Source organism: Myotis myotis, unplaced genomic scaffold (assembly GCF_014108235.1).
Source record: "Myotis myotis isolate mMyoMyo1 unplaced genomic scaffold, mMyoMyo1.p scaffold_m19_p_7, whole genome shotgun sequence".
Taxonomy (NCBI): domain Eukaryota; kingdom Metazoa; phylum Chordata; class Mammalia; order Chiroptera; family Vespertilionidae; genus Myotis; species Myotis myotis.
In genome coordinates, this window is record NW_023416379.1 from 80,304,748 (window position 1) to 80,321,208 (window position 16,461).

General features: G+C 39.0%; 1 protein-coding gene across 1 annotated transcript in view; it reads left to right on the forward strand.

Annotated features, from left to right (window-relative positions):
• The first annotated feature begins 405 nt into the window (after positions 1-405).
• The window catches only part of CRISP1 (cysteine rich secretory protein 1), a 28,122-nt gene continuing 12,066 nt past the window's right edge, over positions 406-16,461 (forward strand). Inside the window, exons 1-5 of the mRNA XM_036318427.1 lie at positions 406-518; positions 10,395-10,465; positions 12,541-12,659; positions 15,137-15,227; positions 16,274-16,422. Of these exons, the coding sequence (XP_036174320.1) occupies positions 406-518; positions 10,395-10,465; positions 12,541-12,659; positions 15,137-15,227; positions 16,274-16,422 (543 nt within the window). The remainder of the gene's footprint in view (positions 519-10,394; positions 10,466-12,540; positions 12,660-15,136; positions 15,228-16,273; positions 16,423-16,461) is intronic.

Below are 16,461 nucleotides of genomic sequence, written 5' to 3' on the forward strand. Positions count from 1 at the left end.
TATACTTTTTTAGCCATTATCTCATGTGTTTCTTATACATCTGAAGGTTTCCATACCTTAAGGAAAACTAGCTGTAAGGCTTAATAAATTATGTAATTTAGTAGTACTTAAAAAAAACACATCAATAATAATGCCCGATGTGAAATATTAGTTCTCCTTTTTATTCCTGAAAGTATACACTCAGTAATATTTGCTTTACTCAATTAGATTACTGGAAATATGCAATCAATGACTGTGTTTTTAGAGAGGCATACTTCTGATCAATAACCATTGGTTGTCTTTAGCTAACACTCAACACCAGTGCACACTAACAAATGGTCACTGAAATTAATGACTTCATTTTGTACCAGGTTCAGGACAGCTGTTCCAGAATCTTCTAAGGTGAACTTAGTCTTCTCACCGCTGATGGCTGTCGTGGCCTATGCCATCACACCACCTGCTCAGCAATCACTCCCAGCAGCTGTTGTTCTTGGCACCATCTGCCTGGCGATCTCTTCATCCATCTGTACTTCTCCTTGGCACTGCTCAAGTTACAGCACATTTCACTCTCTGCTCCTAAACAGAGGAATCCCCAAGTCACTCCTCCTTTTAGATTTAGGAAAGCCCTTTGTGGAAGATCCACAGGACTATCTTTCCCTTTTGTCTCCCACTTAAAAATTTCATACTATTAATGATTTCTTAAATTTGAGGGGAACTTGGTCTTGTTGGCCACAGCAGAAATACAGACCTTCACAAATGCAATTATAATGATAGTTGGTGTTCAGATGATAATAATAATAATAACACTAATGACAATAAAATTATTTTATTTACTTATTTTTTATTTCAGTAAATGTGTAGGAAATGGTAGTGTATAAAGTGCCTTCACAAATATTGTCATTATTGAAGCATAACCCATTAGAGATTTATTTCAGGATTTGCTAATGTTCATCCTAAAGGAAAGAAACCAAATACTTAAAATGAGTCACTAACAATTTATTTCTAAGTCACTCTTTTCTGGAAGTTAAAGCCCATATTGTCATGTAGGTTCTAGATTTTAAGATATCAAAGTACCAATACTAGTGCTGCATAATCCAGATAGGAAGGTCTCTCCCTTTTCCAGAGTTGAATTCAAATTCAAAAAATTACTTTCACTTTATTCTGTGCATGACAGATGTTTGGATTCCATAGGGTCTAGAGAATTCTTAGGTGGGTGAGCCCCAGTTTCCAGGCAAGTTTAGAGGTGGATAGCCTTGCAATACAGAGAACTTTGCAGCATGAACACAATTGCACTGAGCAGTATAAAGAAACAATCAGCTTCAAATGGACTGATTTGGCAAGTTAATAGGTTGAATCTTGCCCTCAAGATGTTATAGCCATGATGTATGCAACTGCTTTTATAGATGTATCGTTTTATAATTATGTTTTATATATAGATGCTGGCTTCTTCTTTTATTGTGTTTAAATATTTGTGTATTTTTTTAAGTTTTGGTAGCCAACTTCTAGTGACATAATTTTTTTAAGATTTTGTTATGGGCCATGTCAGCTCTTGGTTCTTGAGTTTGGCAAAGAAAGAATGCAGAACCAAGAACTCTAGCACAAGAGAACGTTTATTTAGCTTACAAAACAAAAGTACGCTGGAAGAGAAGATTTGAGCAGGATGTTCAGAGAGCTGCCTTGGTCTCATACAAAGTCACAGAGGCAGATAAAGTAAGCCAGCTGGGCTGGGAGGACTCAGGAAACAAATTACAGAGGCAAAATAAGGGCCCTTGGAAACAGGGTCAGGGGGTGAGCCCAGGATGAGCTACCACTGATCACTGCTCCCCTGGTTGTAATTGTCATGGGGACCCTTAAAGCTTAGAAAAAAGACAGAGAGCACAGGCATGCTCTAGCAGTGGTCAGCAAACTGCGGTTTGGCAAGCCACGGCTCACAAGCCACATGCAGCTCTTTGGCCCCTTGAGTGTGGCTCTTTCACAAAATACTGGTTCGTCCACAAAATACCGACTTCTGCGCATGGGCCACAAAGTTTCAATCGCACTGTACGTGCGTGCCCGCACATGGTATTTTATGGAAGAGCCACCCTCAAGGGGCCAAAGAGCTGCATGTGGCTCGCGAGCCGCGGTTTGCCGACCACGGCTCTAGAGAGAGAGCAGGCACTTGGTCCTTTGTCTTAAGGCTTATGATCTGTTTTCTAAAGGCAGGGATTTTAGAGGATGCCTCAGGTGAGGATTTCAATAGAATACTCATAGGCTTTCCAGGGGTGTCCTTTAATATGCTGATCCATCAACATGAGCTATAGGGTCTGAGTCCTGGTCTCTACCGATTGGTTGGTGCAAAGTAAGGGGTTATTGGTCATTGTATCTGGCCCAGATGCCAGCCGTGGCATCGCTCCACCTGGTTTTGCTGCTTCTCTGGGCCTGGAGCTGAAACACAACTGATGCCTAGATGTTATCTCTATAGTTTCCTCGAAACTCTGTCTCTGTGGTCAGCAGGCCGGAGACTTTGTTCCTAAGATTATTTGAGGCTGATGAGAGCCTCATTGTCCTGAGGGCTTAGTGCTGACAGGAGTGCTGTGCAAGGGCGAAGGAGGCAGGCGAGTCAGGGTGCTGGATGGGGCCAGTTTGAATCAGCTATTGTCTCAGTTTCCCTGTCCCACTTGCCAAGGAGTTTTCCTGGCTTCTTACTATCTTGCTTCAGTTTTTTTGTTTTTGTTTTTTTACAGGCATCTATTTTAACAAACATGATATGCTTATGAGCACATTATTCTTCAGCCATCATCCAAGGGTTTTCTGGGATAGTTCCAATCAATTCTATCATGTTGTTATATCATATGTTAAACCAATGTGTCTTGGTTTTTGGTTTTAGAAAAAAAGCCATTGCAGATTATTTCTTACTATGCTAAGAAGCTTAAACATAAAAAGAACAATGTATGAAAATAAGAGAGGTGAGCCGAAGCAGCCAACTGGCACCCATGCTTGAGGCTCACATGCCAATCAAGTGATTCTTTGCTTTCCAACACTTCCCAATTTTTAAAAAAATATGTATTTGAGGCTGGATGGCAACTCTATAAGAAGACATCGATGACATAAATACAGACAGCATTGTGTTGGGTAGAGCAATGCCAGGAATTGACAGGACCAACAGTTAAACCAAAGCAATTAGGTTTCCACAAACACTTGACTTGGTGTTGAATCAACACTCTTCTTGATAAACAGCAGTGTGGCAAGCATAACTGACAAATCATACATTTCCAATATATAAACCGCGCTGGTTTGACAAAGTAATGCAACTCTTCTCCAGCTTTCTTTTTACAGTAGGGGAGAAAGTAAGTTGCTCAGTAATTTGTGAGTTTTCCTTCAGTGATCATACAAAGTTCTCTTTCTGAAAAAATGCTTAATGATTTCTGGATGAGCTTGGCACGCTTCCAGCTCAATACCATCTTCCTCCAACAATGTGCTTACGGCTATTGGTGATTGATTTTTAAATGACATTTAGTACAGCGATGCCACAGACCGTTTTCCAGGCACTCATTAAGAGCACTTTGGCGAGGCCAGAAAACTCCCTCTCAAGAGCCTGCAACCTTTCTCTTGTTTTTTTTATTTTACACCCTCCACCTCAACACACAACACAGAATAACTCGTGAGTACACACTCTTTACCTTATTTTGTTTTGTTCTCTTGTTGATATTCAATTGGCCTTTCTCAGGAAAGATCTGAGGAAAATTTTTATTAAATAATAACAGCGTCTTTCTTCCAACGAACAAAGGCCTTATTCAAAATGGAAAAAAAAGATACAAGCAAGCCATGTAGACAGAGACATCACTATAAATGGCAATGCACTCGTAGACACAGACATTTGCCAAGTTTTCAGAATAATAAACTAAGTAAAAAAAAAACCCAAAAAACTTAATATACCTGGTTTTGAAGTGAGTTTCTACTCTCACATATGGTTTCTGTCTGGGTAATAATATCCTTTGCTTTAAAAGTCATTTATTTATCATTGTGTAGTACAAATGACATCTAGAGTATTTAGTATTTTACTATTTGGTATGATATCCTTTTAGTATTTTCGGACTCTTCAAGGCAGTTAGGTGCTTCCACATCACTTCTGGACCAATTTATATTAGAATGTTCCCATCTTGCAGGTAGATTTCCTACGGAGCAAGAAGTTCCATAGGAAAATGGACTCTTTACCTTTTAATCCCCAGATTCTCTGGTATTTATGGTACAGTTTCCATAAATGCACTGTATGCATTATGTGCCAGGTACTAGATTACAAACTGCATGAGATTGTGGCTTATATGTTCGGTTATTCTATGGATCTGCAGTAACTAGAAGAGAGCTTGGTTCATATTAATACTGCAATAAATGTTTATGGAATGAATGCATGCCTGCATGTAATAGAACTGATAAGCTGCTTCTCTCCTCTGGGCCATGGGGTCACTATCCCTTTCAGAACTTTTGCTATCTGATCATGGCTCCACTGAACCATGTAGCTAATCTTTGCAGCTTGTCCCAAATATGGGCATTTAAAAGCAATGAGGTCCTTTAAAGACATTGCCTTGATTATAAACTGTAAATGCAATGACAATCATAATTCATAATCTTCAAAAGCCCTAAAGTTGCTCTGATTATTATGCTGCTTGGGTGACCAGGCCGGCAGAGGGGGGGCAGCTGGGGGTAACCAGGTAGGCAGGGGGGCAGTAAGGGTTTTCCAGGCCAACGGGGGGGGGGGGCAGTTAGGGGCAAACAGGCCAGTGGCGGGAGGAGTGGGGGAAGTTAGGGCTGACCAGGCAGACATGCAGATTAGGAGCCAGCAGTCCAGGATTTTGAGAGGGATGTCCTATTGCCTGTTTAGGCCCGATCCTCAGGATATCCTCCAAGGGGTCCTGGATTAGACAGAGTTCAGGCTGGGTTGAGAGGACCCCCCACCCCCACCCCTGCATGAATTTCATGCACCTGGCCTCTAGTTAACCATAAAGAAAGATTAAACTGGGCACATTTAAATTAAGATCTTCGGTTTGACAAAAGATATAATTAAGAGAGTTCAAAAAGTAAACCACAGACTAAGAAAATATATTTGCAGTATATACATTGACAAATACTTCATATCAAGAACATATAGAGAATTTCTACAAATCAATAAGATCCAATCAAATTAATTACAAAAATGGGCAAAAGATTTGACAGCTATTTCACCAAAGATGGTAACCAAGTGGCTGGTAAACATATAGAAATGTATTCAATATCAGTAGTCATCATTAGACAAATACAAATTAAATATTGTGATATATACCATTACACAAACATAATGGATAAACTCTAAAATAAAATTTAAAAAAGACTGAAAATACTAAATATGGGTGAGGCTATGAAGATGGGAGAAAAAATATACAATTTTTTATAAATCATTTGGAAAAAGATTTGATGGTATCTACTGAAGGAAAACATGTATACCATATGACCCAATGATTCTACTCTTGAATATATACTCAAAAAAAGTGAATAATAATATGTACAAAGACATATGCATAACATGTCATAGAAGTTTTATTCACTAATGTTCACTAATAGAATGGGTAAGTAAATTATATTGTTAATGTACAGTAGAATACTACATAGCTATTAACAAAAATAAACTTCAGATTCAACATGGATTCAAGCAAAAGAGAGTATTTATTAAAAATATATTTTTTATTTATATGAAGTTTCAAAACTGATAAAACTAACCCATTGTTATAGAAATCAAAATGGTTTTTACTCTAGAGAGTTACTGACTGAAAGGGGAAACCAGCGATTTTCTTGGCTGCTGAAACTGTTACATATATTGTTTTGGGTGGTAGTTACATGGGAATGTACATATTTACAAAGTTATCAATCTCTACACTTAATACTTATGTACTTTATTAAATGTAAGTTCTACCTTAGTAATTTTTTAAAAAAATATATTTTATTGATTTTTACAGAGAGGAAAGGAGAGGGATAGAGAGCTAGAAACATCGATGAGAGAGAAACATCAATCAGGTGCCTCCTGCACACCCCCCACTGGGGATGTGCCTGCAACCAAGGTACATGCCCTTGAGTGGAATCGAACCTGTGACCCTTCAGTCCACAGGCCGACACTCTATCCACTGAGCCAAACCGGTCAGGGCTACCTTAGTAATTTTTTAATTGACAAACTCAATGAGGCAAAGAAGATAAAAAGATTGGCACTATATTCCTTATAAAGTCTATTCTTATGAAGTCTTTGGCTAAGACAAGGCTGGGACTGTTCTTCCTGTAGGTACTTTCTGAAACAGTCGTGGTCTAACCCTTTAATCTGTCAGAATGCATACCCAAGGGCATGCCAGAGGGCAGTACTCAATTTTCCTGTTTTTTTTTTGTTTCCTCATTTTTGATCTTTCCTTCAACTAATTATAGCTTGCAAATATCCAAGTTCTGTTTATATATTAATGAAAATACATCCTGAAACAGCCATGTAAGGAAATAAATATAAATACTGTGTCAAATTTCTAGTATTCTTATCTGAAAATATTTTTAAGAGTTTGGGCTTAAAATTGCCTATTGGGTGTAAAATAAGTGTAAGTGGGGATTGATGCTAAAGCCAGTGAGGTGGTGATACCTCTGCTGCTTCTGAAATACTCTGTTCAGAAAAGCTGCCTTTGGCCCTGGGCAGTAGCTCAGTTGATTAGAGCATCATCCTGATATGTCAAGGTTATGGGTTCCATCTCCAGTCAGGGCACATGCCAAGGTCAGCCTACAAATGCATAGAAAGTAAAACAGTAGGTTGACATCTCTCTCTCTCTGTCTCTCTCTCTCTGTCTCTCTCTCTCTCTCCCTCCCCCTCTCCCTCTCTCAAATCAATAAATAAAATTAAAAAGAAGAAAAGCTGCCTTTATCTCAGTACAAATACCTATAATGTCTAGGTTAAAATGACCTACTTAGGTCCTAGATTTGCAGACCTCCAGGTAATGGAGAACCATTTGGACTTTTCTGGAGGCCTGGCCCAAACCCTGCCCTTATTCTCCAGGGAATAAGCCGCTGTCTGGGTCCCTGGAATCTCAACCTTGGACCCACTTGTCTTTCCACCCCCACAACATCTCTATGTCTGCCTCTTCATTTCTTCTGCAGGATTGCTGTTGGCCTCAATCTCTGCCTGTTCCCTACCATTTTTTCATCCCTCAGGCCCCACCTTTTGACTCTGTGTCTGAGAACTGTCTGAGTGAGAGTCCAAAACCTGCACTTTCATAACAGTTTTGAGCCAATGATGACAGCTTCAGAATGACCTGGACTCAATCCTCATTCTAAAATGCTTAACGTACTCCTGATGCCCAAGCATTAACCTTTATCTTCATGGTTTGACTCAGTTGCTCAAGATAGATATTGGAACTTCACATAAACAATGTATTCATAGCATTACTTACAGAGAAAAATATTAACAGCCTAAAATCAAACTTTAGCCAATATTTTATTAAGTACAGTATAAGTCATTCACATAGTCAAAATAATGCTCATGATAAATTATGATAGAAATTCTGGGGGAAAGTAGTAAATAATATTTTGTAAAAATTATGTATTTATATGTAAATCTAAGCAGTAAATTTGTCCATAAGGGGGAAAAAAAAGACTTAAAAGACAAAATTTTTAAATTGTCAATACCAGTGGTTTAATTGATGTGAAATAAATAATATTTGTGGTACATCTTAAACCACTTATAACAGGCTTTTTGAGGTATAATTAAGATCCACTTTAGTGTATACCATAAAACATCATAACAAAATAATGAGCATACACACCACCCCAAAACACTTCCCTCAGAAAATGCAACAAGAGAAATTACAGACAGCCTCATCATGGAGTCTAACTTAAACTAGAGGCCTGGTGGAAAAAAATTTGTGCACTTAGGGGTAGGGGGTCCCTCAGCCCAGCCTGTGCCCTCTCGCAGTTTTGGACCCCTTCGCGGATGACCACCTGCTGGCTTAGGCCTGCTCCCTGGGGGGATTGGGCCTAAGATGGCAATCAGACATCCCTCTGGCAGCTTGGCAGCCCTCGGGGGATGCCCACTTGCCAGCAGGGAGCAGACCTAAGCTGTAGTCAGACATCCTTAGCGCTGCTGAGGAGGCAGGAGAGGCTCCCACCACCACTGCTGTACTGGCAGCCATCAGCCTGGCTTGTGGCTGAGCAGAGCTCCCCTCGTGAGAGCGCACTGAACACCAAAGGGCAACTCCTGCATTGAGCGTCTGCCCCCTGGTGGTCAATGTGTGTCATAGTTTCCAGTCATTTCCAGTCTTTCTGCTGTTATGGTCAGTTTGCATATTACCCTTTTACTATATAGGATAGAGGCTTGGTGCACGGGTGGGGGCCAGATGGTTTGCCCTGAAGGATGATCCGATTCAGGGTGGGGGTCCCGCTTGGGTGTCTGGCCAGCCTGGATGAGGGGATGATGGCTGTTTGCAGCTGGTCACACCCCCTTCAGGGTGGGGGTCCCCACTGGGGTGCCTGGTCAGTGTGGGTGAGGGGCTGAGGTCCTTTTTCAGGCTGGAAGGTGACTGAAGCTCCCAGCCTCTTTTTTTTCTTATTCTGGGATTTATTTTCCTTCTATAGCTGTCACTGGAGCTGAGAGCCAGCTCCAGCTCTGAGGCTGTGGCTGGCTGAAAGCAGGTATCTGGGTTTGTTTAGCTTCTATAATTGAAACTCTGTTGCCATCACTGGCGCTCTAAGCTCTGAGCCCGTTGGCAGCTGAAAGCAGGTTTCTGGGTTTGTTTAGCTTCTATAATTGCAACATTGTTGCATCTGGAGCTCAGAGCTGGGCTGTGGCAGGCGGGGAACCTTGGCTTCCTCTGTCATTGGAGCAAGCAAGCCTCATGTTTGCTTCAGCTGCGTGGCTGCTGGCCGCCACCTTTGTTGGCAGTTAATTTGCATATCCTGCTGATTAGCCAATGGGAAGCGTAGTGGAGGTATGGTTAATTACCATGTTTGTCTATTATTAGATAGGATAATAATACCTTATAAATATATAAATGTGTATATAAATAAGTACACATATATATGTTGCTATAAATGAATATATATATATATATATATATATATATATATATATATATATATAAAATCCACCTACTATATTTAAGTAGCTCTTTTTTACTTTTTCTTCAATTAACTTAGGGGGGAAATTATGTTTTTTACTACATTTTTTTGAGAGTTAAGTAATAGAATAGAATGCCTATTTCATCATCTCTTTCACAATATTACTATAAATCTTGGGGTTTGAGGATATGTGACATTTTGGAGGGATAAAGAGATGAAAGGAAAGAAAAAGAGGACTAAAGAACAATAAAGGCAAGATTGTTTTCATGTGCACGTTCCCTGATGTAATTTACAAAAGTCCCATGATATTGAACATGTTTGACTGTGCACAGGGGAAACTTAATCTGTTTTTTTGGAAGTTTTTCTCAAAATGAGAATAAAATTACTTGCCTTTTTTCCCCCCCTTATCACTTAGCAGGATGGAGTCAAAAATAAACTTGGCAAATTGTTAAAAAAAAAAAAAAAAAAAAAAGGTGCCAACCAAATTTAATAACCTATACTTATTCATATCCTAAAGCAACCTCTATTGAATATAAATAAAGAAGAGGAAATACTAATTCTGATTTTCCTGACTCGCAATGACAATAATCAGATGTTACAGAATATCTCTAAATCATGTACATAATTTACTGGTAACCAGTAAGGCAACAGAGAATTCAAATCTAATCTTTTTGTGTTTTCATATTAATTTCCTGTTGCTACTTTAACAAATTGCTAGAAACTTAGTGTCATAAAATAACACTAATTTCTTATCATACAGTTCTGGAGGCCAGAGTTCCAAATGGGCCTGGCTGAGCTAAAATCGGGATTCAGCAGGGAGGGTCCAGGCAGGATCCATGTCCATTCCTTTTCCTACCGCCAGAGGGAGCCCTTATTCTTTGGTGATGGTCCCTTCCTCCATCTTTGAAGTCAGCAGTGACTGGTCAAGTCTTTCTCATGATTTATTGTTGACACTGCCTCCCTCTTCCACATTTAAGTATCTTCCTGATCACATTGAACTCACATGGATAATCCAGGATACTCTCCCTGTTTTAAAATCAGCGGAGTAGCAATTTGAATTCCATCTGCTTAATTCTCTCATGTCACATAATGTAACATATTCAACAGTTCCAGGAATTAAGACATTAAATCTATTATTCTTTCAACCACATTTCTGTCTTTACCTCTTGATCCCAATGACTAACATATTAAACCTTTCAATAGTCCTGCTGGTTTCTTTTTTCAGGAAATGCAAATATATGTAAAAGTGGTTTAAAAAAAAGTCTTATTATGAAACTTTATCTCAAGGAGTTGACAGTAATCTAAAATTATGTTACTTTTCTTTCCAGGATAAAAATGAAACACTTCTTATTTTTGGCTGCTGCTGCTGGATTTCTGCCTGGTTTGATCATAAGAATATGTGGGGTTTGTATATTTCATAATTATTTTCCAGAAGAAATAGATCTAGCCCTGTAGTACACGCACTTTGTTACAGACACTATGTGAGGATGTTATGTCTGCTATTCACCTAGTTCTCACCAGCGCCCTATTAGGCAAGTACTATTCTTTTATTTTGTTTTGTTAATCCTCACCAAGGATATTTTTTTCCCCATTGCTTTTTAGACAGAGTGGAAGGGAGGAGGGAGAGAGACAAAGAGAAACATCGATGTGAGAGAGACATATTGACTGGTTGCCTTCTGCCGGTGCCTTGACCAGGGCCTGGGATTAAATCTGCAACCCAGGTATGTACCCTTAACAGGGAATTGAACCCGAGACTCTTCAGTGCACAGGCCCAGGCTCCAACCACTGACCCATACTGGCCAGAGCAGCAAGTACTATTCTTAATCCCTCATTACAGAGAGAGGTTAAGTCATGCAGCCAAGGTCAGATAACTAGGACATGCAGAGCTTGTAAGTTCCCCTAAGTAGTCTGATTCCACGGGCCCATGCCTGTGTTATTATAGTCCCTCTGGGCAATTCAAAAAAGCTGAGAATGTAGGGCAAGAATTACTTATTTATCCATGTATTTTCCATGACTAAATAGGGAAAAAATACTGTTCTGTTGACCCAGAAAAGGTAACTATTCCATTAATATCCAAACTGAGCTATCTGGTTTGTAACTATAACAAGATTGTAACACGTTAAAAGAAACTATGAAATTAATGATGCCAAGAGCAAAGTGAGCAGAGTCAGGAGCAATTAGCAATGGAGTGAACATATAAGGCCTGAGTCTCACTACTTATTGTAAACAAGAACTGCAACAATCAAAGACAGAAACAAAATGCTCAATGGTATAATTAGGAAGAAGTCCCATATATGTTGTGCTCACCCACTAATGTGTACCTCTAAATACCTCAATGATATGAAGAAAACATGACTTTTTAATGTTCCCCAAATTAGTTTTATTATAAGCTGAAGTCAAGAGCTTCAGTATAGAAAATGGTTTTTATATTTTTATATGCTAGATAGGATAAATCAGATGTGTAATATAAATAAGCTGCTCTTTATTGCAATGAATGATAACCTAAAAATATTAAGGATATTTATTTTTCTTCTTGGTGAGTTGCAGATAAAAGGTAAACAATTTTTTAAAAGTCACAAATTGTGGATTATGGCTGATCTGAATCTTATATTAAATATATTTTTATTGATTTCAGAGAGGAAGGGAAAGAGATAGAAACATCAATGAGAGAGAATCATTGCTCAGATGCCTCCTGCACGCCCCCTAGTGGGGATCAAGCCCACAACCTGGGTATATAACCTGACCAGGAATGGAATCATGACCTCCTGGATCGCAGATTGCCACTCAACAACTTAGCCACAGCAGCCCTGCCGGGAGCCGGTCCATGCTTGCTGTTTCAAGGGACCCGGCATATATGGCATACTGTTCTTAATATGTTTGCTCACCTTCTTGGCACTATGTGTTTTAACCAAGGTCTCTGAGAAAGGTTGTTTCCCCAGGTAGGGATTTTCCCCTGAAGTTAGGGAGGGAATAAAACCCCTCAACTAAGAATCCTACTTTAAACTTACAGATGCAAATATTAATGTTTTATCATATGAATAAAACAAACATGTAAGTGGTTTTTATCTGGGAAGCAAAGAGAACACGTGGAGGTGTGGTGGGGAATGAGCAAAGTCAGTCAGTAAAAGGTTTGCTACCAAGATTATTGTGGTTCATATGCCCAATAGCAAGTGCTTCAATGTGGTCCAAAGTACCAATTATAAAGTTCAAAAATCCCCGCCACAGGCTATTGCACTATTCTATAGGCTTGTATAATATCATACTGACATTCAGAAATCCTCAAAACTAGAACTGAAGATATGGAAAGTAACACATAGAGATAACAAATTGTAAAATGCTGCTTATCATTATTTATTCAATATAAACTATGAATTAAAATTGTGTATAGGTCTGCACATAACACTCTGTACTTGAAAAATTGCACTTTGAAGAAGTAAGACTAATTAATCATTTTCTGGTAACAGGTAAATGCAGGTAAAGTTTCATATGATTCAGTCCTTACTGACTCACTAGCTGTCCAAAAAGAAATTATTGATTTACATAACACCATCAGGAGAGCAGTGGTTCCACCAGCCAGCAACATGCTGAAAATGGTAAGATTAATTAAAAAGTAATAGCAATGATGAAAATAATAGCAATGGTGCTTCCTGAGTTTTTATTATGTTCTATTCACTTTCAATATGCTGCAAGTCAGGTCTTCACAAGCAAACCTATGGCCTAGCAGAAGAGAGGCTCAGAGAAGGTAAGCAATTTCCCCAAATCCTACAGTTAGTAAATGACAGAGCAACAATTCCAACTCAGACAGCCTGGCTTCATTCATACTGTGCCCTGGGACAGTTCTCTCAAACTCGAGTGTGCCTAAGGATCGCCTGAAGAACTCAGTACAGCACCGGTCTCTGAGCCCCGCTCTCTGAGACCTTGATTTAGGAGGTCTGGGGTGGATCCCAGGCCAAGTTCCCAGCTGATGCTGACCCTGCCAGTCAGTGTTGTCAGTATAACAATCTTTGCCTACAAGTTATTGAGGTCTTTCATAGCTGTCATCAATGGTAGGACACTCTTCTGAGAATAAAGATGTCCAGATTCTAAGCCAGGTGATGCTATCAGGTAAACAAAATACTGACAAATCTATTTTCCAGTTCCCTTGCATCTCATGAAAAGAGAGAGAGAGAAATTGTCTTTCCACTAGAAACCAAAAGCTATCTCAGGCATTGTTATACTGTGAGTGCTACCACTGACACGCCTATTGTGCTAACCACTGACAGGCACTCTTCTAGAACCTATTATGTTAATTCATTGAATTCAATAATTCTGTGGTTAGATACTATCATTTCCATTTTACAAATGGTTAATTTGAATCTCAGAGAAATGAGGTCGCTTCTGCAGTCATCAGTACTGCATCAGTACAGAGTCGACTGCAAAGGGCCAGCTCCAGGCACCCGCTCTTACTTAGATACTTCCCTTAGGATGAACATGATCCAAACTCCTTGGTTTCCAGATGAGCAAATAAGTGTAGCAAGGAGGTTATAGAGTAAATAGAAAATATGGCCACTACTATATTTTATTATTGTGGATTAAGGTTTATATAATGGAAACAGGCTATAAGAATGGCTGTATTCTCGTGCTAACTGCAAAGGTGTGAGAGAGCAACAAGATGACAAATTAGGCGCACCAGTAAAGCTGGGCAACATTTTAAAGGGAATATGGGAATCGAGCAGTTCCATAAACAATTCACAGGATCTGGATAGAAAGAAACTGATAGAATTACAGACAGCATGGCTGAAGTACCCATCATGACTGCCAGCCAGGGATTAAAAAAAAAAAGAGTTTCTGTATAATGGGTAAGGACCTGATTAAACAGAACCACTTGTCGAAACCAGAATTCATGACTTTGGTGCAATAACCATGAACACTCACTTGCCATTTTATCAGGGATGCACTAGTATCACAAAAACAGAGTATCTTGCCAGCATAATGTCCTACAGAGCATCCTCAAGGAGGTCTGAACAACAGACTCTGTGTAATGAATGCTGCCGTTAATTTACACAATAAGCTAAGCTGACTCTGAGATGGAAATTATCATGCAGCATATTCATTCGGGGAACAACCTCCAGATGTACACTTACCTATGGAGGGAGAGCGAGCAGCATCATTGCGCAAACGGAGGAATGGGATTGTGACACAGTCCGAGCAGAGGCTTTAGCTAATCCCTGGGAAACTATCCAACTAGGACACAACCCTGCTGAGCTGTCCTGAGTTGGAAGGAAATGTCCTAGAAGTTACAGATGCCATGTGTGCTAGCTGTTGGATATGGGAAGGGATTATGCTCATGGATAAGGACAACTTTAGGGAGCACAGGCAATAATAGAGTTGTCTGTGGGCAGGATTCTCAGCGTAAGAGGAAATAAAAGCTTCAGTTCACAAGGGGACCTGGGTAGTGCATCACAGTGCGTATGACAAGCAATCTGTGAGTAAAAATGAGACAATATACATATAGAATTGGGTACCGATCCTGGCATGAAGTATTAGCTATAAATTTTATTATACACAATTTTATAGGAAGTATGTGACACTATACTTGCTTCTAATCACAGCCACTATTTATTGAACGTGTAACATAAGATTTATCACATCACAATTGTATTGCATCAATTATCATATTAAAATTTTTGAACAAACTATTTGGTATAAAGTATGGATTACATTTTACAGAGGAAGAAACTGAGATTCCAACAGACTAAATAATATGTAATAATGAGTGATGGGAAGGATTTCTAACCCTGGTATGTTTTCAAGAAGTATTTACTTAACCTCTTTAATGCTTCTGAGAGAGAAGCTACATCTGAAATGTGTTATCAAATTTTGATTTTGAAAGCATAAAGGGTAAAAGAATGAATTGAAGGTTTTGTCTTTCTCTTTCAACTAGACTATTTAAAGCAGTATAATTATTTAAATTATCTTCAATTATTTAAATTGAGTATATTTCTGGCCTTGGATTCTTAATAACAATAAATTGGAATCTTATTATGGAAATGTTAAGATTATGTGTTTGTATTTTACTCTGCTGCTGTAGAGTTGGAATAACGAAGCTGCAAACAATGCCAGAGAATTGGCAAAGCATTGTGACGTGGTACAGAGCAACGCACTTAAGCGAAGAATTGCAAGTAGGTGTATGTCTATGACTCACCTTTGTGTTCACAAGTCCTCAGGGATTGCTAAGACACCTGGAAAGTCATGCCATCTGTGTTTACATTTGCCCCATAAATGATGGTGAATTGTGGCCCGCTGTTTATAATAATACTATTTCATTATTATTAATTATTTAATTTGGATTTTCAATGTTCAGATTCTAATTATCATAAGGAGAGAATAAAAGCTCTCAGTGTTACAGAATAGTTGAGTGATGGACACCTTCTAGCTATCTACTCTATGCAGTTATTTCAGCTACCCACAATATCACCATACCTTAAGCTTTGGAACACTAGTACAGTTGAGAAGTTATATTCAACTCTACTGAGCTTCCCAGAAGAACAATGGTAGGTGTTCAAATATGAGTCTATCTCATGGCATTTATAATAGGTCAGTCTCTGTTAGTTTCCAGGAAAGCCAATGCTACTTCCTATGAATGCAGAGATTAATAATATTTATAAGATATTTGTTTATCACAAAATATTAAAAAATACTAGTGAAACCTCCATATTTGTCCAATATTGTTGAGCAGTGAATTAGCAATGCGAGTCTTTCCTTCCCCAGAGAGATGCAGATCACTCCTGCATGCCATATTTGATTAGAACTCACCTCACAAGTGGTATGGCTAAGTTAGTAAGTGCTTATTTCAAGGACTTTACATGATTCATGCTTTTGTGTGGCTCCTTTTAAACCATGGGCCCTGTTACAACTCATAGTCTGCTCTGACTGATTTCACCCTTCTTATCAGCTTGGAGGCGACAGACTGAAATGTTGATTGATTTGATTTCTAAGCCTCACACATCATCTTCTGCTGTCAATGTCTCACCAGACCTGAGCACCAGAAGGGTACTCATCCAAGAGGGAGAAGATTGCCAGCAGAAAAATCACTGAGCTCACCTCCTCTTATAAGATATTGCTTGGATAGCCAGCAAATCATTTACAAAGTAAAAATAAGGAAGCCATTCTTCTAAAGTACTTTCAAAATTTTAGAGTATAACCCAACCCTTTTCCCTTCTTTCAGATACTTTTTGTGGAGAAAATATGTATTTGACTCCTTATCCTATCACATGGACAGAGGTGATTGGAATCTGGCACAATGAATCTAAAAATTTTGAGTATGGTGTCTGGTCATCAGCAGAGGATGAGCAAACAGTTGATCATTACACTCAGGTAACTTGTGAACTGGCAAATATACACATTGCTTAAGTG